We start from the raw sequence: 25,506 nt of genomic DNA, 5'->3' as shown, positions 1-25,506 counted from the left end.
TCTTTTATATTGAATTCAAAAGTTGTTTGAAAAAAAGAATTGAAAATTTTAATTCAATTTTTGATTTAAATTAAAACTTTGCCTGCTGCTGCTTCGATTTTTTTTTCGTTCTTGGCAAACCACACACATATACAATGCAAACATATACCCGGCACAGCCAATCATCATGAAGTATAGAATCGATTTTTTTTTATTCGCTCGGTCGGGTATAACTTTATATAATGAAAATATATGGATGGATGTATATGGAGTTTCTTTTTTTTTCTCTACTTTCTGTCTGTCCATTATCATCAAAAATCATTGCCTTGCCATCATCATAATCAACATGATCAGTGAAAGAATCTAAAAATTGTCGTCGTCGTCAAATTGTAGTCTGATAATGATAATCATTTTGATGAACGAAAATTTCAACTTTTTTTTTGTTGTTGGAAACAAACACACTATAGATTGATAAGTATATGAACTGAATTTAATTAAATCCAATTCCAATGATTTTTATTCGCTGCCATAATAGTTTCACTAGCTTCATGGCTGGATGATTAGATGGGAAAAGAATTTCCGATTCCTAGTAGCTAACATTTTCAAAATGTATGAACAAATTTTATAGCTGCCTTCCCTCTTCTTGTAAATTTTAGAATACCGTGTAAGCTTTGAATTGTTTATGAATTCATCAGCAAAATTTGATGGAAATAGAGTTTCTTTTTTTTATTCTGGATGAATTCGTTGAATTATTTGTTAAGCTATTTGTGTTTCACTTTTTTTTGAAAAATACAGGAACATACGACACGACAGTTATGTTTTTTCATTCAATGATGGAATCTAATGGGATCAAACATCAACAACAACAACGTCGCCCGTAAGTAATGTATGATGGTGACGACATTTGGGCCTGTGAAAAAAAATCTACAAAAATCATTGGAATGGCCATCGATCATTTCGATTCGGCCTGTCGCGTTATATGTTTGTATATTTTTGTTTTTTTTGTTTGTTTGTCATGCTTTTATACTATGCAGTCCCAATCGGCCCAAAATCGCTAAAGCATACACCATATTTGGCACTATTATACATGTCATCATTTTTATGCTTGATTTTTTCCTAATAACATCCATCCAAAATTCTGAAAAGAAAAAAATTGTATCATCTATTCAATGTAACGAAATACTGAAAAAAATGAGACATGCAATTTGTCGTTTCATAATTTGCCGCGTATAGATAACGATTGTAAATTATAAACAAACTAAATCGAAAGTTTTTGTTCCGACTATTGTTATAAAGCCCTGGATACCCTTCTCCAATAACAATAATCAAAAAAGATCAATCCGCCTGCTATGAACAGGAAACATAAAAAAAACCATTCAAACAAATAGTTATAATAATGAATAAACGAACATATGAATACAGTATTGTTTGTGAATTAATTAGTATGATTTTCATCTTCGATTTCACATGAAACAACTAATTAATAGCAATGGTATTTCATTGTATGCAATTATAATAATACAATATATTCGACTGATGATGTCAGCCAAAAAAAAACATATCGGTTCTTTTACAGAACATAGATAGAGAAAATGTAACATTCACCAAGGCAAACACCGAATAATTCTATCGATAGATTAGGAATGTCAATTCTGTTTGAATGAAACTTCTGATAACGATAACCCAAATGGGCGACAAATTCTATGAATGTTATTAACTATTAATCGAAGCATACATTCATTAAATGATGATAACACTATTGTTATGTTCATTGATCCAGATTCCATTTGATTACTACATTAAGTTGATGATGATGATGTGATGATGATCAATGGATATTTGAAAAATATTCAGCTTCAAAATGTTTATATGACAAACAAAAATGCAATTGGGATTTCCTTGAACAGGGACCGGATGAATGTCAATGTTGGCCAGCACAAATGATCCAAAACGAAATTCATATTCTGTTTGGCAAGAACATTAATATTTGATTATGACATTCGTTCAATTTTTAATGGTTTATCATAATGTTCCCGATTGTAATCATATACGGATCATCATCATTCATCATCGTATTTAGCACATCACTGGCTGACAAAAATTAATCTCAATTAATTTTGGTTCGTTTCATTTAAATGGACAACCATGGCTGTTAGATTATCAGATAAAAACAGTTAATTAACAAATTTTTCATTTTCATTCGAAAATTAAGATGACCAAATTCACACATGCACACAAATAAAAACTGACAAATAGAAAAAAACTAAATGTTTAGATGTAGGGCTATTTCTAGACATTTCTGGAAATTCATCGAAAAAACAATCCAACACAGTCGAACAAGGTTGAATAACATTTATTGTCAGAATTTTATCAAAAAAATTATAGCAACTTTTTTAACCAAAATCAGAAATTGATACAGATATGGGAGATACATGACACGTGTCTTAGACAATCGATTCTGGAAAAAAAACCACATCATCAAAAACAGAAATGGTTGGCTGCTGGTTAGTCTTTTGGTTCAGTAGTTTTAAATGATGATAATGAAATCAAATCAAATGCTGACAAAAGACCATCCATTTTGAATAGACCATTATCGTCATCAGAAAAATATATCAGATGCAGATACGAGAAAAAAATAATGAATAGCAACATTTCTGTACCATTATGATGATTTTCAATTTTTTTCTCTTCGAATAAATGTAACTTTCAAAGAAAAAAATTTGCTGAAGATTTTTCTAAAAAAATCATCTTCATGATCAATAACAATCCAAAATCGATTTTCGAATGATCATATTGGCCAATTATTAATACCGATAATGGATTAATATATAATAAATAAAATGTATGAAACAAATGTGTTTGTTCTGGTCAGTGATCATGAGTTTGGGTCAATATGATTAATCAATATCATTCCAAGCATAGTTTAATGATCTAATCGCGTGATATCATTAGATCTATCGAATAGCGAAAAATCAAATCAAAGATTATCGCTCCCAGAAAAAAAACTAAAAAAAAGATGCCATCACACACTAAAGGTGTTTTACAAAACAAAAAAAATGAGAAAAGAATTTGATGTCATGAATGGAAAACCAATTAATAAATCTTTTGAAATGATTCGCATATGCTCTTCATCATAACAATTTTAGAGAGCCTGATTTCTATCAAAATATTTTGAAAAAAAAATTCAGCTAACAATAGTGTGTTCAATTGGGGTGAATAATGGCATCCACGATCGTAGTCATTATCAATTATGGATTGTATCCACTCATTTTATTCATTTATTCAATGCATTCAATGTCAATATTTGTGAATGTGGGTGGTGTATAAGCCGAGAGAATTTATATTATATTTGACAAATGAATTTCACAATATCATCATCATGATTGCTACAAAAGACATATTTCCCATTATTATTATATAACATAACAGAGCATACAGAGCTCTTGTCAACACACGATTGCTGTGTCAACACACAATGACATCGTCAACCATTGTTATTCTTTTTTTTTACTATGAGAATCAACGCTGAAATGAAAAATATTTTGAAAAAAATTGCTTGGGCCAAATAACAAGAATATTCGCTGCTGCTATTGTTGTTATCAATGTTGGCGAATTGACAACCAATTCATAGATGTGTGTGATGAAGTATCTTCTCAATTCCAGAAGATTCTGCGGTACCGGTATGGCATTATGTGTATTGAATGATTACGAATAAAAGCAACCAACCGTAACTAAATCAGATCATTCAGATAGGGTCAAAATTATTATTTTTTTTGTGATAAATTTAATTTCTTTTGACATTTCGATGAAGATAACACCAAAAATAGAACCAAGAGAGAAAATAAAGTAATCAATTAATCTAAATGTGATTAGGTTTATAAAAATCTAGCTAGGAATGAATACTATAGATTATTGACATGTACAGATATTAATTTGAAAAAAATATTCGCAATTTCATGATATGTGTACGGAGAATAGGAAATAAAGCGTTTGGTGAATACGAATCAATCATTCATATTAGTGTTGAACGAAAGGAGGAATGAATAATGTCCAAATTAATGTAACAAATAAGAACACAAGAACTCATTTGATTATATAAAAAAAAAGACAAAGCAAGCAGGAATGCAAACCATTCCATCATCTTCCATCATTTTGTCGCTTGTCGAATTACTATTTTGTTGCACAAATAACCTCAATACACTTACATCAGCATTGACTATACAGATGCCATAAATGACATTTAAAGCGTACAACGCCCGAACTATCATAATATTGAATATTTGGGATATTTTAAGCGGATATGTATGCAGCAATAGATATTTTTTATGACAACAACAACAACATCATCATCATAATATATTAAAACCATACATGGATAGACATATTTATACATAAGTTTTTTTTTGGCCTGAAAAATGTTGCCGACTATCGAAGTGTAAACTTTTTTCTGTCCGAACCAAAGAATAACGTGGGTGGCTAAAAATCCAGGTCGAAAAAAATGATCGTTGATCGATGATCTTATTGCATTGTATGTAAAATGGATCATTTAGAATGATAGTATCCCAATTATGAACAAACGGAATGAATAAAGTATATTATGGGAATGGCCGTAAGATAAATGAAAAAAAATAAGTCACAATTTTAGCTTAGTTGCTGTTGGTTGACACATCGAAATGGAATAGGCCATCAATATATTTAGAGAAATGTGAAATATGTTGGAATATGAATGGAAAGGAAATCGAGTGTAATGTATCGATGAAGAAATAATATGAACCAAACTAATACATTGCCTTAAGGCCTAAATACAGTGATGCACATAAATTGGATTCGATTCGATCCATCTTGATTCTATGGACTTATGATCATTTGAAGAATTTCAAAATTGATTCGATTGTTGAAACAATGAGATACCGAACGATTGTATAATGAACAAAATTATTATTATTGGCGCCATATGTTATATGTTTTATTTCAAAGGTTTTTTTTCGAAAACAATAGGCCAATTAGTTTAGTTTGTCAATTTGAGTTTGTGAAGAAAAAAAAATCATCACAATCACACAAACGACAGCGATCAATTGTTTAAATTATTGGGCTCCCATTTGTAACCGTATGGCCATAAAGAAATGTGAATTCAAATCGATAAGTGTTTCATACAATTCATTGTTATGCAAATGAAAGAAGAAAACAATGAATGGTGAATCGATTTTTGTTCAATAATTAATTCACTATTGCATCCTATAATTCTGGAAGCCTTGACATCTCTCTATCACTCTTTGTTTTGTGCCGTTTTTTTCCAATAAGATTCATGCCTAAACAAAGTCAAAACTTTGAATTTTTGGCAACATTTGAATGAAAGTGAAATAATGAAAAAAATAAATGGGATTCGAATGAAAATTGAATTTGATCCGCCTGAGGAAATCCATCCGTGAAGTTTGTATATGGAGCCCAAAAGATGGTTTGATTTGAATATCAAACAAACAAACAAACAAATAAACAAATAAATACTTCATTTATTCTCTTTTTTTTTATATCTCTGCTTTCATACAGATATTTGCCCGAACAAGTCAACTCGTTGGGGGCCAATATTAATGAAAAGTTTCATTCATTCATGAATTTATTCTTTCGATGATGATATCATTTCTACTTGAATTATTCTCATCGACAAGAGCATTATTTTATTCATATATGCCGAATATATAATGGCCGGAAACTGAGTCATCGGAGGTTCACAGTCAACAACAATCATTTATTAAACACGAGATCTTTTTTTTATAAGAAAATGAACCTGGTAAGCTTACATGGATCAATGAACGTGTTATCATGTGGATTATGGCGCCATGCACATGCGGAGTTAACAAAAAAACCGGCCAAGATTGTAATTCCGGTGCAAAAATAATTTTAAAAAATTCAATGGCTATGTTTGAAAATGAAAAAGCATTCATTTCATTAAATTCTTCGTAATTCATTTTTCATTTCGATTCTAAAAGATGGAAAAACAGTTTCAACACGATAGAATCGCAATGACATTTCTATGCTTGGTTTGATTTATGTGCCCTTTGCTCGCACTGACATACTAAACAGATCAAATCAGAAAAGCAAAGATTATTTTTTTCGAATAGAAATCAAGATTTAAGATGAACAAATTCGATTGCTCGATATCATTCGACCCTGCAGGGTTATACAACAGAAACAGAAACGTGATTCGAATAGAATTCCAGAAACGTTGTATGAGGATCACATATTGTTTGACATAAATAAAACACATAGGTGGTATATCCATTAACGGAAATAATGGTTAGTAAATCAATAATCTTTCTGCAAATGTAGTTGAGCAAAGAATTGCGAATGTCATGGCTATATTCAAATATTCGACCCGATGGCATAGTTGCATGCAGCAATCTCTAAATATTTCGAATGGAATGTTCCAGAATCAGAATGCTATCTACATTTTCCCTTCTATCATTCTCTAATAATATCAGTCATTTCATTACATATATGGTATGTGTGTTGTCTAGTAGTTAGTCGTTAGAAGAGATTAAACAAATGTTTGAATGGACGAAATTTAAAACTATCTAAGACTTTCAATCGATGTTCTATAGACTGAGAGATTTGTCTAAGATTTTTACGCGATGGCCATCATCAACACCGATTGAATCGAATGATTATAATCATGCACAATTCTTGTTTCTGTTGAATGATCAAACTGAATTAGAGCAAAAACAAAATTCAATCATGATGGGCATAATGGTCATTTTACTGAAATCATTTGGATTCACTGAAAAGGGCAGTAGTGAATTGGATATTTTTTTACTGTTTCCCATCTGTTAGATGTTTGAGATTATCATTGCTGAATTCAGAAAATTTCGTACCAATTTAATCCTACAAACAATGTGAGTATTCAATGTGGAGATAGTCAATAGATGACAATAAAATTTTTTATTTATATTGAAGACAATGGTCAAAACATGGAGCGAATAAACATTTACGAAAAAAAGTACAAAAAAAACGATCAAGACATTCAATGCATTGATTTTGTCATTGTCACTTTCATACAAGCACGTATTTTGTAGCTCATAATCATAATCATTGTACTGATCAATGATTCAGAGATATCTCTTACGATGACAGAAAGACAACAAAAAATTGAATGAATGAATTGAATAAGCCAACATGTCAAGAATAAGCAACCAAGTGTCAAATAAAGAATGGTCATATTTGAATGAAAATTTGCTATAGATTCGATGCTATCGAGGCTTCTTTTCTTTTGAAGTTTGCTTTTGTCATTAATGGAACAATGATGAAAGAGAAGAATCTGTCAAATCCACGAAGAAAAAAGAATACAACGAGAAAATGACAACAAAAAAAAGTAGAAGATTTCTTTCACAATCCTTGGAGATAAGAATTATTTTTGATAGACTTGTAACAGGCAGGATATATCATTGAGGGTACCAACAAATGCAATGTGAGAATACACGAATACAAAAGCCAATAAAAATTTATTAACTTGAAAATAACGATTACTCATAGAAAAAAAGAAAAATTAATCGAATATAGATTCGATATCATTATATACAAATAACCCTGAAAGAATTTTTTTGTCAAAGATGAAAAAAAAGAAACGACCGCGAAAACGTGAAACTTTAAACCAAAGGCGCAATTTAAAAAAAAAAATATGAACCAATTTTTTCAAAGAGCAATAACCTTGCAACAATTATGGCAATAAAAAAACCAAGCAAATAAAAAAGGCCATTATACATCCGTTCTGAGGTGTATGTATTTGTACGTGCGGTAGCACGCGTGTCTAGAAAATTTTCGATTTCAATTATTTTATGAAAGGAAATTCAATTCAGCTTCTACTAAAATCAGGGCAATTGTGTGTGTGTGTATGTTTGTACGTTTTGAATAATATACACCTGAAATAAGTTTTAAATTTGTAAGTTTTTAGCTAAACATTTGATCATAGCTAAAGAAACATGGATGCATTTTAATGAAAAATTTATTAAACTTTTTATGCTCTGTGGAACATTTAGTTTCATGAATTTGGTGTACACAAACACAGCTTGATGATAAGCAAGTTTTTCAACATGCATAGTGCAAACAAAAGAGAGTGTAAAAAAGAGAGGAAAGGAAACTATGATATTCTCCGTTGGCCCATAAAACAAGGTTCACATCATCTAGATGCAGATTAATCTTTGGTAATAGATTCTATGTACCTAACATACAAAGACGTGACATGTCTCAAGGCCTTGAACAAACAAACAAACAGAAAACACCTATACCAAAAACATCAGGGCAAATTTATTCGGCATGATGAACAAACCAGCATTTATTTCCTTTCCAAAAAAAGTACGATTAAATTTGCATCTCATCACCATTATCAACATCAAATGTTTTCATTTTTTTTCATTCGTTTCATAATAATCGAGAAAATGATCGAAAGAAGCCAGTGTTCACTGACAAATCAAAATGGATTGATGCTGAAAGCCTTATTTTAAAGCGTGCATTTAATTCAATCACAGATTCAGAATATCAATGTCAGCAACATGAAAAAAATACATTTGAATCATCAAAACTAGATGAATATTACGACAACTTTCAAGATAAAAACATTAATAATAAAATGACACAATTTGTATGTCATAATTGAAATGGAAATTTAATTGAACGAAAGAATGATCAAATCAGCCAATGATAGAGAAACTGGACGAAAAAGAAATTCTGCATCGCAAAATTTGAGCAATCAACGTAATACCAAAAAAAAAGAAGTTTTTTTTCATTTAATTTTCAAAATTGCCAAAGTGAAAAGTTACATTGCTAAAGATTCAGTAGTAATGTCATAATGTATACTATCAACACAAGGATAAACCGGCAACAACGATAAATGTCAATGACACATTTATTGAGCAATTCTGCTACATATTTTAGTGTTTGAAGTTAAAAATCAATTAGCTAACATATCTTTCATTTACAATGATGATTACAAATGTGCACGTGACTTGAGATATGCATTATTATTTTCGGTCAATTATGGATTGAAATAGTCGAATACAATGGATAAGCCAAAACAAAACAAAGAAGAAAAGAAAAACACAACTCAAAATTCCATCAGGCAAAATTGAGAAATAAACAATTGAATTGTGTAAGGCAAAATAGAATTTATCGCATATGAATGAAAAAAAAGGCTAGCCCGATAATTAATCAAGCTGAATAGGCTCGTATAGCCACAGAATCGAACAAATAAACAAACAAACAAGATACATAGAATATTGTTACAGTAAAAGTAATTAAAAATCCGCATCTTCATTATGTGTTACTTTCTATACATGCACACAAACATGCATACATCAAAGAAAAAATAGACAACGGAAAACAATGAGAAAAAAAAGTAGATAGAATGACTGATTCATTTTCAAAAGAAAAAAAACTGCAAAGTTATACAACAGAACAAAAGAAAAAAACGATAATTATAGTGGCAACCAATCGGATTATAGCAGCCTTGCCGTCGTCGGGCTCTGAATTAAAAAAAATAAATCTTTTTTTTCCAGCAAAATCATTTTGGAGAGATGCTACGAACTATTACTTTAGTGAACCAAATAAATAACAGTCGGCCCAGCCGAACATAAAAAAAGAAAGAATATAAATCAAGATCCAATCACAAATAGAACACACGCACAAACACAAAAAAAGACAAAAGGCAGCTTTGAAGAAAAAATGTGCAGTGAATGATTTACCCATTGAAGGATTAAGATCAATGCGTACTAAATGTGTTTGCCATGATCATCATTGGCAAATCAATGCTATTCCGTGATGATGATGATGATGATGCGAATAAAAAAAACGGATTGTATGAAAAAAGGTAAAATAAAAATAATAAAAATAAAAATCAATTACCAATCAATGGTTGCTAAAATTGAATAGAATAGGAAAAAAATATTTTTTTCCCTATCTAAATCTTACTTTATGGCTTCACATTGTTAGATTCACATTTTCATCAAATATACTTTTGTTGAATCGTCTTATAGCTGTTTCTTGGTTGTGAATGTAAAAAAAACAAAACAAAACAAAACAAACACACATCACCATTCATTTGGGGATTCTTGACACCGTCATTGATTCGAAAGGATCCCGATAGGAAATAGAAGAAAAAAAATTACAAAAAGCAAAAAGGCCCAAAGTTTCGTTTGAGGCTGAAATAAATTTGAAGCAACTAATAAAAAAAAACTAAACCAAGCAATCAATGGGGCCTAATGTACATTTGATGGCTGCCAATTTCATGGCTCATAAAACGCGCCCAAATATCACATACACACACAAACATACATACATATGGAATGCAATCGATGCATAGCATCATAGATTGTGATATTTGGTTTATGTTTGCTCCATCTTTCCTGTTTGTTCATGGACTGACAATGGCTATGGTTTTTTTCTCTATCTTTATTCCATTCGATTCTTAATGACATTTGTTTACATTGACTTAGTCTCAACACCTTGAATCATGGCCAACATGATTATTATCGAATACTGAAATCAAAGTTTTTAATATTATTATATTCAGTTGTATGCAAATGGGTAACGTTTCCGCAAATATGTTGTCTCATATCATACGTTAATGAAAAACGATAGAATACAAACATCCAATGAAACATCGAAAATGAGATAGATATGCAAATGGATATTAATGATCACAAACAACACGCTTTGGTTTGACAGCTTTGACTTTTTTTCCTTGCAAAAAAAATCAGCCAGCAAAAAAAGAAGCAAATAAAAACATAATCAATGTGAATAATAGAAGTTTAGAAGCGTAAGCAACTTTTTTTAAAAATAGAAATCAGCCAACCAGTGAAGGGAAAACATGACCAAAAATGAACATTGATGAAACAACAGAATAGACCAATTATTACGGGTTTCAAGTAGCTGCAGGCTTTGTCCGATGATTAGGTCCATGTTTCCGTAACGTTTCGGTTCATCACTTGACAAACCTACAAAAACATAACAATCTAAATGATGTGTACATTAAAAATATTTTAATAGCTTATGGGAAAAAGTACAATGTCCTAACATTGTATTTTTGCTCACTTCAGTCACACATTGGTCACTAATCGGGTTCGAGAGTGTTCAAGTGGACCACCAATTCTGATTGGATTAAGATCTTATACAGAAAAAATAAATCGGAATCACTTTTTTCTTTTTTCTTGAATGAATAACACCAAGCATACAGTTTACTAAGTGTATTAGTCATTCAATTCTACAAAAAGTAGACAAAATGAAAAATTATTATGCAAAAAAAACATTTGCATTTGTGTTCACAATTTTTGTTGTGGTCATAATTGAATAGCCTAACATGTAAAATTTTTTTCCTGCTGTTTAAATCCTCAAAAATGTTAGCCATCGATTGAAATGGTTTTTGTTTTCATTTTGGTCAAGATAAACTGAATCAGAATTTTATAGATTATATCCACGATAGTCGAGCCAAAAAAAAAGATAACCAGCTAAAGAACGTGACCAGAATCTTGGACACGTCGATTATGCGACACATATAAGTGTGTCTGTCTGTGTTTGACTGATAAGCAAACGAACAAACATGACGCGAACAACATATGCCTTCAAAAACAACAATAATGGCCACAATCGACAAATGATTTGCTTTATTTGATTCTGGTTCCTGTTTAAGCGACAGCTACGAATGACATCTGACTGACATGAATGAATATACCAAAACACACATACACACACACACATTTATTATGACAACCGCAAAACCCTATTCACATTCTTGTAAAGACAGAAATGAGAAAAGAGTAAAACAATACAAACAAAATTATGATGAATTCTTAAAGAGAGAGAGAGAAAAAAAAGCACAACTTTTTATCATCATCCTGACAAACTTTTTTTTTGGTTAAAGTAAAACTTGGTTGATATGATCGGATGTGTTTGTCACGATTAGGTCATCATCGGAAAATTTAACATAACTATCTATATAATGAGGCAAGAGAACGAATTTATAATTAATAGACGATTAACTTGAATTGATGATCACGGACTTAATGGCAAAAGATAGTGAATTTATCGATTATATATTGGTAGTCGATCGATGGCTAAAGGCTAATCGGAACAGTCGAAATTCATGGACGAGTAAATAAATTCATTGTTACTTTTACATCGAAATCATTATGCTGGTTAATAATCGATGGGTTTGTTTGTTTGTTTTTTTGATCCTAAAAAGTCAGACATGAATGAATGATTTTCAGTCATACGTGTTAATGGCTCCCTAACCAGAGCCTAGGGTCTAGTTAGGAAAAAAAGATTGTTATCTTTTTCTTGACAGCACTCAGAAATACGATATCAAAGCCAAAATTCACGCATAAACACAAACACACGAACGCACACGCACGAACGAAAACCGGATCTGAACGAACCTGAGGAGTAAGTGAGTGAATGAACAAAAAATATAAGGGGCAAAATCTACAAGTTTTTTTTGTGCTGGTAAATTTGAAAATTTCGTGATTCGAATCCAAAAGGAAATTTAATGGATGAGAGATATCCGTATATAATGAGAAAATCAAACAAACGAGATGAGACTTCCGATTCGGGCAAACTATCCGTTTTATGTCATACGTGAATCAAAGAATCGATCGGTAATCGATTCTCAATGTCGATGAAATAGAATCCAAATTGAATTGTTACAAATATCATTATGTGAAGCCTAACTTAATTCATTTTGAACGAAAATTGAATCATAATAATAATATTCCATGAGTGTATTCATAATTATAACTGATTGAACCAATGATCATTATTATGATGGGAAAAAACAAGTCTAAAATATTTGATCGATATGTGGAATAAGAAATTTAACACACACATGGCATGATTTCACATAGACAAATTTATCAAAGAATCGATGAAAAAGAGCAGATGCCAAAGTTCACCGCTGTAGATTCATACAACTTTTCTAGTTTCATACAATTTGTTTTACCAGAAAAAAACGGGAATTTTCAAATAAATCATTACATTAAAAAAAATATCAAATTAAACCAGAACCAGGAAAAATATATCATCCTATTTTATGGGCATAGTGTGTATGTGTATGAATTGTGATTATATCAAGATAAAAGACAAAATGTAATAATGAAGATGGAACCGAATGTCCATTTGCACATCTTATTTTCTCTATATATCATCGTGGACAATCATCATTAGGGAGACAACAGATATCATCATCATCAGGACATTTGTCATATGAACGGGGAAAAAATTCGCCATACAAACATATGAAAATGGTATCGATCAGCAAATAGACAAAAATATATTCTACATTGGCCAAGATCATTTCCAAAATGTATTTTTTTTTTTTTTTTGTTGATATTTTATCAAACTGCATCATCATCATCATCACCTACTATAAATGTACTGAAAAACCAAATGATGATCATCATCATAAACTTTCTTCACACGTTCTAGGATTTTGATTCATTTTTTTTGAAATCAAAGAAATGGATTGTATGAAAAAAATAAAATCATCAACAAACATAAAGCAATGTCCGATATCGTTCGATGGATCAGACACCATTAGTCTCAATGTTTTTTCGTTTATGATAAAACAACAAAACAAAAATTTACAATTTCTTATTTGTATGTTACACATGAATCGATTATATTTCACGACCATTATGGCCAATGATGATGATGGCCATCACTGTCATAATAACATCAATGCAATACAAATTGAAATGATGATGATGATGATGTTTATGACATGATCATCATCAGCAATCATTTCAAACACATACAGAAAAACAAATACAGAAAAAGTATACTAAAATCTAAAAATGATGGCAGCAAGTCGTTTAATAATAAACAAATGGCTATAGTTTATCATCACACCAAACATGAACTTATTGATTGGGTATTTTTTTCAGTTATTGTTCTTGATTAATAATACAATCACTCCTCCTTTTCATTTATCCTTTTTCGATTCAATGACAACAACATTTTATATTCTACAACATTCTGCAATCGAAAACAAACAATTTTGATGACAGATTCTCAATACACACATACAGATACAAAAAAGATCAAAACAGCAAATGTTGCTAATTGGTTGGAAAATATTGAACCAAAGCAAAAAAAAACGGACAAACCAAGAAAAAAAAGATTCATTGAATCGTCCAAATAACGGAAAAAAAAGACTTTGTTAGTGTATGACATACAAATACAAACATCAGAGATTGCCCAAATAATAATATTTGATGCTGGACCAAACCAATCGACACATACACTGCACACATATAGAAGAATCATCATCACAGTCGGTTAGGAAAAAAAGTAGGAAAGAGCAAACATGAGTTTAGTCGAAGAAATAGATGTTCAAACTTTTGGAATGTTCTGTGTTTATTTGTATTTGGAAGTAGAATACATTTGAATTGAATTTGAATTTGAATTTAATAAACAAAAACCCCTATTCCATAAAATTATAGGGGGGAAAAAATAAACAAAAATAAAAATAACAAAATTCAAAGATTACTATAAATGAAAAAACAAATTTCAAAAAATGATCAAAATTATTAGAGTTACAAAAATATGTACAATCATCGGAATTTATCAAATTATAAAAATTAAATCTCTCATATGCAAAACGATTACAATTGTTAATTAGGTGCAGTGATGATTGAACTTGACAAGAACAAAAATTGCAAACGGAAGAATTTGAAATACGGAAACGCGAAAGATATTGATTAAATTTTCCATGATTCGTTAAAAATTGAGTAATGATAAAACCTGGTATCAAACAAGAATCCAATCGATGTTGAATAGTAGGAAAAAATTTCTTAGTATACGAGCCATTGATAGAAGATTGCCAAGCGAGATTCCAATCGTACAATAATTGTGTATTAAATCCATAATAGGCAGACGATAAAGAAATACTGTTATAAACGATAGAGTCCAAAAAGCTGCCAATTTTGCAAAGTAGTCAGCAAGATCATTGCCAAAATTTCCATTATGAGACTTAGTCCAATTAAGGCAGATATGTTGACCATGAATTCTCGAAAAGATATTCTGAACTAACTTGTTCGTAGAATAAATGTTTCGGATACTCATAAGAGCCGATTTCGAATCACAAAATATTCTTGTATTAGATGCATTGTTTTCAACAATCCAAGAGATAGCTTGGAGTATAGCAAATAACTCGGATTGAAAGACAGAGCAATCATTAGCCAAACGAAATTTTTTGACCAGAAGTGGCGAAAAATCATTAGCACCAGAGAAGACAACAAAAGAAGCACCAACTTGTCCATCAATCTTGGAGCCATCTGTAAAAATAACATAATCATGGGCAAAGTCACAAACATCATCAAAATCATTACAAGCAATAGAAATATTGATTTTAGCTGGATGGATAGTATCAGCAAAGTCCAAAGGAAGTTGATAATCAGAAAATGAATTATTATGCTTGATTGAGAAAATATTCGAATAGAATCGTAGTTTTAAATCAATTGGAGGACATTTGGCAATAACCAAAGAAGCTTCCAAAGACACAGTTCGAAAAGCACGAATCATACCAATAATAAAAGCACGTTGAATGCTCAAAAGTTTCTGTCTTTTGGTAGAGAAATTCAAAACATCACACCAAATCGGGCAAGCATATAAAATCATTGGCTCAATGGCCTGTAAGTATATAGTACGGAGAACATCAAAAGAAAGACCCCAATTAGAACTATATTTACGTCTTATTATGTTGTTAATTTTCAATGATTTTGATTTAATATAATCAAGATGTGCGTTCCACGTAAGCTTAGAATCAACAATCAGACCAAGAATTTTGATGTAGAATACATATTCTTGTTACAATATTTGACTCATGTGTATGTTGATTATTACAAACCAACATGACAACAATGTCCCAGAAGGACAGAATATAGTATTGGTGTCCAATCAACAAATTCGCAATTTAAAATCTGTTTCGTTGTTTCTGTTTTACACAACCAAATACATGTATGCATTTTGACATCATTGTTTACACGATCAACATATTGGATCCAAGAAATAACCCTAAAGGCAAACCTACCTTGAAATCCGGTGGGACAACGACAAGCAAATGTATTCACTGGTGATATGGAACGAAAGAGGATGGCTTCGGTACCAATAAAATCTGATGCATTGCCAAATTTGAGCACGGATAAACATTCTTCAAAGTTGAGACATGGTTCACGAACACAGAGATTATCATCGAATGGTAAAACCTAAGGGAACAGGGAAAAAAATGAATGTTGATGACAAACTTGAATTTACAATTTACACATGCCTCTAAACCAGTCAATTCGGTCAACAATGTACGGCTAATGTAGACACGTTCTTGAAGAAATTGCGAAGAATAATAAGATTCTGTATCGCGAAGCGATTCAGATAAACGAGCAGAAAATGAAACATTCAATACAGGCATCGATTCCGATTCGGTGTCATCCTGTTCAAAATAATCAGTGATAAACAAAAAATCCTTCGTTTAATTAATTCGTTCTTGTTAATAAATACCTGTATGTTAAAAATGATGATATTCTCTTTTGCACAAGGAATAACTGTGGCCAATCCTTCTAAAAATCGATTATAAAGATTTGAAAGGAATTGATGACGGGTGACGCGATTAAGTCGAACTGTAACACTATGAAAAAGCATTGATTCAGTGACCAGATTAACAGCCAAATAGCATCGAGCCATTGCTTCGTTGACACCATCAGTGACGGCCACTTCTAATAATGCACGAGTAGGAACGTTTGTATTCAACGATGGTGATAAACGTAATTCACCACTTGTTTCATTCAGCAACAGAAGATTTGCTTTGTTTCCGGCAACAAATCGATGACGGAGATTATCACCAATATCGGCATCATAGGCTGGTACACGTCCAATCACTTGCCCCAATGGAAAATGTCCACGATAGTTGTTGAATATGATGGCAAAATCACGTAATAATGGTGCATGGTCGTTGACATCTTTCAAGAAAAATTCAGAACAAAGTTAATAATAGAGTAACAAATGATCAACTATAATATTATGACAATAATTTCGATGTTGTATCTATTCTGATTCAAGTCAGTTGTTTAACTGACCCTTCCTTTTTCAAAACTAATCGAATGGATGCAGATGTTATAGAAGCAATCCATACATTCGTGTGGGCATAAAACGACGAATCGTTTAGTCAATCGGATTTAGATCTTTGATCGGATTTCTTCAACATCTCATCTATTTGTTTCCGATACATTCAAACAAATCTTCTTATGTTCATTATTTTACCGCCACTCTCACACGATCTACTCTTGTTAAATTGAAAGTGTAACGAAACGGCTTGACAAATACAGTTTGACAAAAAAAAGATTCTCATTCTATGATTTAAAGAATGACATCGAGAAATTAGATGATTCAAGAAAAAAATTTTGAAAAATATCCAATGTCCTGCTCACAAAAGCCTGAAAACAAAGCTGATCAAATTCGTTTGTCAACATTGGAATGGTCCGAAATAATGCTCAACATATCCAATTTCTTTCATTCTACCTAGCTAAATTCAGATCAATCGAATACTATGTGATCAAAGCATGGGAACTGATTATTGATTCAGAAGTAAAGAGGATCATGTTTTGATGGATAATTAACATAATCACATTTTACTATCTACGTCTTTTTATCCAACTTATGAACATAATAATAGGTTTGAATCTATGATATCGATAATTCGATATTGCTTCAATGAAATTACAAAGGCGCCTACCAGGATATTAATCATAGAATCAGATTTTAGAGAAAAAAGAGTGGGTGGAATTCCAAAATGTATTCTGCCTGTCAATGATAATCAGAGTCAAAACAAAGAACTAAAAATCTTTGCCAGTATTCGAAAATTAAATTGCTCTCACTACAAGTTCAGCAAGTGAGCCATAGATAAATTAGCCAATTGGCAAATATTAACAATCAAGACCAGCCATTCAAGGTGCGAATCAACCACCTTGATAGCATTCGAATTCATAAGAACCGGTTGGTTAGTTTCTAAGTTAAACACTGTTGCTTATGGCCATTCACCGGTATTATTCATTTATACATAAGAGAAGTAAAGCTTGATTGCCGCATCAAGTTCAATGATAAAAAAAATGAATAAAGGTCAGGCTATTGTAGATGCCTAACCAAACACAAAAGATTCAATCATAAATCCAGTATGATGGTGATGACGATGCTCATCATCATCACAATGGTCTTATCCAGATGTACGAACAATGCATTCATAATATTTGCGAATTCAATTTAAAAAATTTTTTTGATGAAATTCAATCCGGTTATATGAATGAAATCAGAAAAAGAGAACCATACAATGATGGCCGATGATTATAATAATAAATCATTAAAGTGTAATAGCCATCTCTGAGAGGTAATCATTTTTTATTCACTATGCATACAGGTGATACAAATAATACATAAGAATGTTGATCATCATTTCCAAACATCATAATGATTTTTTTTTGTTCAATAGTCATGTTTTTCTTGAAAATTCGGATGTTCAAATAGATAAAAACATTCTTAACGACGACCTGAATAGCAAGACGTACACTGATCATCTTTGATTGATAATAAGGATATTAAATTTTGTTCGATCAGTGTTGTACTTGGCCCGAATCAATCATGTTCATAATCACAATAGTAAATCATGATCATGATCGATCGGAAAATGGAAAGTCTAATTGTGGAAACAATAATGAACTTTTAATAGTATGCATATAAATGTATGAATAGTGATTGAAAAAAGTATGATCATTAATAGATTAATGACAAAAATAAAAAAAATAACTGATTCACTTACCAGTCACATGAATTTCGACATCGACATCATTTCGTAAAGGTAATGATGACGCACGTACAATTATATTGTAGACTTTTTTCTCGGATTCAAAATCCAATTCGGTTCGAGTGATTAAGGTAGCAACCAAATCGCTGGATGAATCGCCGGATACTGAAGATGAAGATGAAGATGTGATTGATGATTGTTGTTGAGATGATGACGATGATGATGAAGATTTCAATGCAAACCATTTCATATCCGATCCTCCAACAATAGTATATTCGATTCGAGCATTGGCACCTTCATCCGCATCGGTAGCTCTTAATTGACCAACAACCGATCCAATGGGTGAATTTTCAGGCACATAAAATCGCAATCGATCACTTGAAAAGCGTGGTGGATTGTCATTACCTACGATAAAATAGAAAAAATATTAGCCATCTATTCATTCAATACAGATTTATTTAAACTATTGCCAAATGTGAATTTAATCATCACGAATGTTGATTGATTAATATCCAACCCATTTCAATCAAAAACATTCGAATAGGATCGTGATCACAGTGTTTGTTTCAGCATTCACATAGTGAGTGTGTATGTACATCAAAATTTTATCCTCACTATTTCGATTATATTCGGATTGAAACCTGAAAAATCCTAATTTGGTCATCATTGTAGTCAACGAACCAAAACGAATGGATGGTTTTTCTCGAGTTCTAAACCTAATTAAATCTAACCAATCATCTAAAATAGTGAAGGATAAGTTGGAAAAAACCTGCTTCTTGACCATGGATTGCTGATTTCGCTGCCCGAAAAAAAGGCTAGGTTCGATTTTTTTCATGTCTAATAATTTTTCCCATTATTATTATCCTATTACACTCTCTCACATTCGATTCGGTTAGCATACATGTCGACGACAGGTTTTCTACACTTGTTTCTATTTTTTTTTACATCTATTGTTTCGGCAAACGAATTCGACATTTTTGTGGTAAAATTACAATTGAATTGCAACAAAAGAAATGCGCAACTAACAATTCGACATATCTTTATTTGATTATTTGTTATTCAATTGCCAAATATAAAGCCGGAAAGAGAAATTGCAAACTTATTTTTGAAATAAAATAATTAAACAAAAACTAGAAGCTTGAAATAAGGAATGAATAATTCATCGACAATGGAATTTAATCACACAATGAACACAAAGCATTTTATTTATAAGAAGATTAATTTCACTTGCTAAAAAGAATTGATACTTACAATCTTCAATGGTTATGTGTACGATGACTGATGATGATAATGATGGGGAACCACGGTCAAAGGCAATAACTTTTAAATCATATTTAGCGATCGTTTCACGATCCAATGTACGATTTGTCCGTATAACACCGGACGTAGCATCAATACTGAATACCCCGAGCGATGATAATTCCATATCGAGAGATTGTTGTTGATGTTGATGTTGTAAAACATCATTGTCAATCATTTCGAATTCATAACGAACTTGACCATTAAGACCTAGATCACGATCAGAAGCTCGAACCTGACAGACGGATGTACCGATAGGCGCATCTTCCATCACAGTTGCTGAATAATGTTGTTGTTCGAATAGAGGCACATTGTCATTTACATCAATTACTTCGATTTCAATATTAGCTATATCGGACAACGGTGGTATGCCATTATCCTGTGCTGTTACAATTAGTGTGTATCCGGCGGTCGTTTCACGATCTAATGTTTTGACCGTTGTGATGGCACCAGAGTTTGAATCAATTCGAAATTCGGGCACTTCATTGAGCGAATAGGTTATTCGTGCATTTTCACCAACATCATCATCGATTGCTTCGACGACTAAAACAGTAGTACCGATAGGTGCATCTTCAGCAATCGTTGTCAATGTTGGCGAAAAAGGACTGCCATTATTTTTGAGAACTTGAATCACAGGACGATGTGTATTGGCATCGGTTACATTTATATAAACTGTAGCCAAATCCATTTTTCCACCTGGATCGGTTGCCGATATTGTCAGCACATAGTTTCTTTCCTGTTTATAATCTAAAGGGTTAGCCAACGTCAAATGACCTTGATTGTTCTGCGAAACGATTGCAAAACGGTTACGCAAATTACCACCAGTTATTTGAAAAACTAAACGTGAATTCTCATCACGATCTGTGGCGGTTACGATAACAACTGGCGTTCCAGGAGCAGCAGTTTCTGAAATCACTGCTTCATAATTCCTCGGTTCAAAGACAGGTGCATTATCATTCATATCTTGTACTTGTATGATGACCGATGCTGAAGCTGAATGCTGAATTGGATAGCCATTGTCTCGTGCGATGACAGTAAATTCATAAAGCGATTCTTCTTCACGATCCAATTCCCTTGTGGTTATTATCCAACCACTCGACAAATCAATATCGATCGGCATCGATGCAGCAGTTCGATCACTGCTTTCTTCATTTGATGATCGTTGTATGTGATAACTAAGTTGAGAATTATCACCATCATCAGCATCATAAGCTTGAACGCGTACAACGCTGGTACCGATCGGTACATTTTCCATCACATTTTCTTGAAACAATGTTGTATAGAATCGAGGTTCATTGTCATTTTTATCGATGACAGAAACTAATAATTGCGTGGTATTGGAACGTGGTGGACTGCCACCATCCTGAGCTCGTATCACTAATCGGTAGCTTCGAGCAGTTTCATAGTCTAATGGACCAACAACAGCAACTTCACCATTAAGCGAATCAATATGAAATAATGCTGCTGTGTTGCCACCAATGATTGAATATCTTACGGCGGCATTTAAACCTTCATCAGCATCATGAGCCAATATACGGATTATGACCGGCCTAGATGCATAATTAACGTCTTCATCAACGGACACTGAATACGAACGTTCGGCGAACTGAGGATAATTATCATTTTCATCCAGAATTTTAATACCGACTGTAGTATGAGAACGTTTTCGCGATTGAACTGCTCCGGAATCTGAAGCTTGTACAGTCAAGGTGTAAAGATCATTCTTTTCTCGATCTAAACCGGCACGGGTTGTGATGACACCTTGTTTAGGATCTATACGAAAAGCTTCATTAACACCGGTAGGATTGAGAATAGAATACTCTATTTCCGCATTTGGACCACTATCATGATCGGTAGCACGTATGGTCAAAACTGTTGTACCTAATGGAGCCGATTCTCGAAGTGATGCTTCATAGTTGGCATTTTCGAATACAGGAACATGATCATTTTCATCAAGAACATTAATTTGAAGTGTCGTTGATGTCGTTCGGGGTGGAACGTTACCATCGGTCACGGTGATTCGAAGATAATGAACATCCATAAATTCACGGTCTAAACGTGTGGTTGTCGTAACCAATCCGCTGACAGGATCGATTGCAAACATTGATTGTGATCGCGCATCAATCAGTGCGGACATTGAATATAATAGCTCAGATGATTCGGATTCGGCAGGTCGACCAGGTGCAGCAACCAGTTGGGTAACAACAAACGATTTTTCTCTTTCTTCGGGTACGCTCACTATGTACAATGATCTATCAAATGATGGACCAGAATTGACAGTTTCTCGTCTAGATCGACCAGATTGATGATTACTATGATGAAACTGTTTTCGACGTTTGGTTAATTTGCTCATAAATTCTTCTGTGTCGAAATCTTTTGAATAAAATGTCAGCGTCAAACGTTCGATGCTGCTCATCGGTTTGACGTAAGTATGAGATTCGGACGGAGTTACTGATGTTGAAACATTTTCATTCGGTTTGTGGAATGAATATTTAAGCCATGTATGATTATGGCTTGATGAATGATGATAATGTTGATGAAAATGATGATGGCTATTATCACATAAATGGACCAAACCGATTTGTACATCGAATGATCGTCCATTTGGTAAGCAATACCTTTTTGTCGAAATAAGATCTTGGTTGGAATGTTCGATTCGAAATTCAAGATTTGAATCATAATGCATCGTGTCGACGGTAGTTGCGCCTAACACATGATAATATGTTGTACAAAAAGATTTCACGTTAGATGATACAAATTTTGGCAAACGAGTTAAGAATTGATATCGATCAACGCATAGGCCATCATCTTGGATGGTCAATAAAACGTTCGTTTCACTAATTGATTCAGCTAACGAACTGTAAAATTGTGGATTTGGTTCATTATGAAATAAAAATTCTGGATTTAAATAGTCACGATGATAATGTAATTCATCAGAAAAATATAATAAATTAGCAAAATTTGATTGATGATGATCAATTCCTGTACAGGTTTCATGTTCGAATTCAATATGAATCGGTATCAAAGTAAGATGATTTTGATCTGAACCATCGATAAGAAATGTTTTGGATTCAATGTAAAGATTTACAGGTGTGGGTAGCACTTCGGATAATGATTCAGAACGACAACGAAGTTGTTGCTTAATATAAAGAATTCCTTCGATAGTTGTTATATCAAAAAATCGATGTACATATGGAGCATTTAAATCTGATGACGATAGCCGATATAGACGAGGTTGATCTAATGATACATTGAAAAGTAAAGATCCGGCATAATTATGTTCACTTGGTATGTATAATCTGAGTGCCCATGCTGTTGAACAACAAGTTAATAACAGAGATATTGGAATGAAAAAACGATGAATTCGAATATGATGGTCGAATGGCTTAATTGATTTAGCCATTTTGGATATTAACAGAAAAAATAACAACAATAATTTTCGAAACATAAACAATAAATGAAAACAACTAATGACACACGATGAACGTTTCATAAATAGGTGGACATTTTATGTCCAACCAAAAGAATGATGAGCATTTGGACATTGATGAATTTATTGTTATCATTGTCAATTGAATAGATTCAATGATCTGTTTTTTTAAATCTTGACAATGTGAAATGTGGATTCATTTTAGAACGAAAACAATTATGCAGGAATATAGATAATTAGAATGTTGCTTGATTAATAAACACATAAATAGACAAAGAAAAAAGCACAAATGTCATCGTTTGGTTGTTAGCTGTTTGATTGATGATGATCAATGTCGGACAGGAAAAAAAATTTCCATTGATGCACAAACCATATTATCTTTTCTGGACTTAAAGAAAAGTATGAATGAAAAATAGAAAATATTATCCATATACTGTGTTTTTCAAGTAGGGAAACCAGTTTGATCACAAACAAACAAACAAAAAACACAAACACACACACACAATAGGTCTTGTTTCATGATCCAGTTATGCGTATGTGTGTATTTGTCTCTTTTATTCAATATGATGATTATGGAACATACACTCAAAATGTAGAGAACAAAAAAAAGAAGAGAATCATAGCATCTTCAAATAGTGTAGACAAGTGATGTTTGTCGTTGAAGGAAAAAACAAACGAAGAAACTTTAAAAACAAAAATAACAAAAAATAATCTTGATTAATTCTAGCTTCATTCACCGACCACATACTGTCACATAAAGGAAAAAACACAACAAACAAGAGAAAGTTTGGGAATCAAACGGAAATGATGCATAACATAATAAGGGTTACAATGGATATATTTGTTTGATGAAAGGAAGAAAGGTATATTAAAAAAAATCTGGTCATCAGATTGGTCACATATTTTACTGGATGAAACAAAATCGATCAATCATTTTGGGCTACCATTTTAAATCGTTTAGATAAGCGAATGAGATGAGCTGAATACAAGTAACTATCATTTTTCATGTGACGCGTTATCTTTCTTTTTTGTTGTTGTTGTTGTTTTGCTGACCGATGTCGATGATAATATCTATCAATGTGGCCAATCTTTATTCACAAACACAAACACATATGAATACTAAACACAGACTGGTGATCATCATCATCATTATATATTAGCAAACGAAATATATATCGAGGCACGTTCGTGACAAAAACCGTATTCGAGTTGAGTTGAGTCGAATTTTATTTAAGTGTAGATCCAATATTTTATTGAAATCAAAAGAGTTTTCATATAACTGTGAATATTCATTCATTCATTCATTCGTTTATTTTGTTCGACCAAAATCGATCGATTGATCGATCCATTTCTTAGAGACAAAAACTTTTAACGACGATGATGATCATCATCATCATAGAAATCGTAAAATGATGATTTTTTTTTTTTTGTTATTGCTTTTCAATTTCCAGGTTTTTTTTCAATTTCCCGACTGAAAATGGATGATGTTGATCGAATGATTCTGTAACGATAGAAACAAAATTTATAAACAATGATGAGTCTAGTGGTAATATTATCATCATATCAATCGAATAGCAATCATTATGATTCGGGTAAGTGAGGTGCCATTGTAAATTATCTCAAATCTATGAACCTTCAAAAAAAACTTTGTGGCCTCACTTTATTCATCAATTATGTATTGTTTTTATGGAAAAAATGGAAAAATGTTAAAGATAAAATGATTCTATAGATTTGAAACATGGAATTTTACAATACTATGATTTATGATTCAATGTTTATATTCACTATAAATTTCTATATTCTCATCAAAGGGATTATATAAATGTGTTAGTTGAAAAAAATAGTGAAATGATCATTGTCGATTCGATTCGATTCGACCAAGTGAATTCGAAAAAAGACATTCTTATTCTTGATTCAATGATTTTTTTCATGAGAAAGAGAAAACAGATAATAATTTTTTTTTGTCTGTTTA

The 25,506-nt window shown here is 32.1% G+C and overlaps 1 protein-coding gene and 1 long non-coding RNA gene across 2 annotated transcripts in view; both read right to left on the bottom strand.

Annotated features, from left to right (window-relative positions):
- Window positions 1-23,561, bottom strand: part of stan (Protocadherin-like wing polarity protein stan) — a 32,410-nt gene extending 8,849 nt beyond the window's left edge. Inside the window, exons 1-5 of the mRNA XM_027343343.2 lie at window positions 20,057-23,561; window positions 18,821-19,210; window positions 16,513-16,970; window positions 16,286-16,444; window positions 16,049-16,223 (exon numbers count right to left, since the gene is read on the bottom strand). Of these exons, the coding sequence (XP_027199144.2) occupies window positions 16,049-16,223; window positions 16,286-16,444; window positions 16,513-16,970; window positions 18,821-19,210; window positions 20,057-23,552 (4,678 nt within the window). The 5' untranslated portion in view covers window positions 23,553-23,561. The remainder of the gene's footprint in view (window positions 1-16,048; window positions 16,224-16,285; window positions 16,445-16,512; window positions 16,971-18,820; window positions 19,211-20,056) is intronic.
- LOC142645328 (uncharacterized) lies at window positions 14,605-16,018 on the bottom strand. The gene is made up of 2 exons (XR_012846494.1): window positions 15,348-16,018; window positions 14,605-15,293 (listed from the first exon to the last, which is right to left on the bottom strand). It is a non-coding gene; the product is annotated as an uncharacterized LOC142645328 (long non-coding RNA).
- Window positions 23,562-25,506: the final 1,945 nt, after the last annotated feature.

Source organism: Dermatophagoides pteronyssinus, unplaced genomic scaffold (genome assembly GCF_027571235.1).
Source record: "Dermatophagoides pteronyssinus isolate colony J.1.1.1.1 unplaced genomic scaffold, Derpt_VIB-CSIC_2022.12 sq0001, whole genome shotgun sequence".
Classification (NCBI taxonomy): domain Eukaryota; kingdom Metazoa; phylum Arthropoda; class Arachnida; order Sarcoptiformes; family Pyroglyphidae; genus Dermatophagoides; species Dermatophagoides pteronyssinus.
The sequence above is the reverse complement of the archived record's forward strand: the minus strand, read 5'-3'. Positions and strand labels throughout refer to the sequence as shown.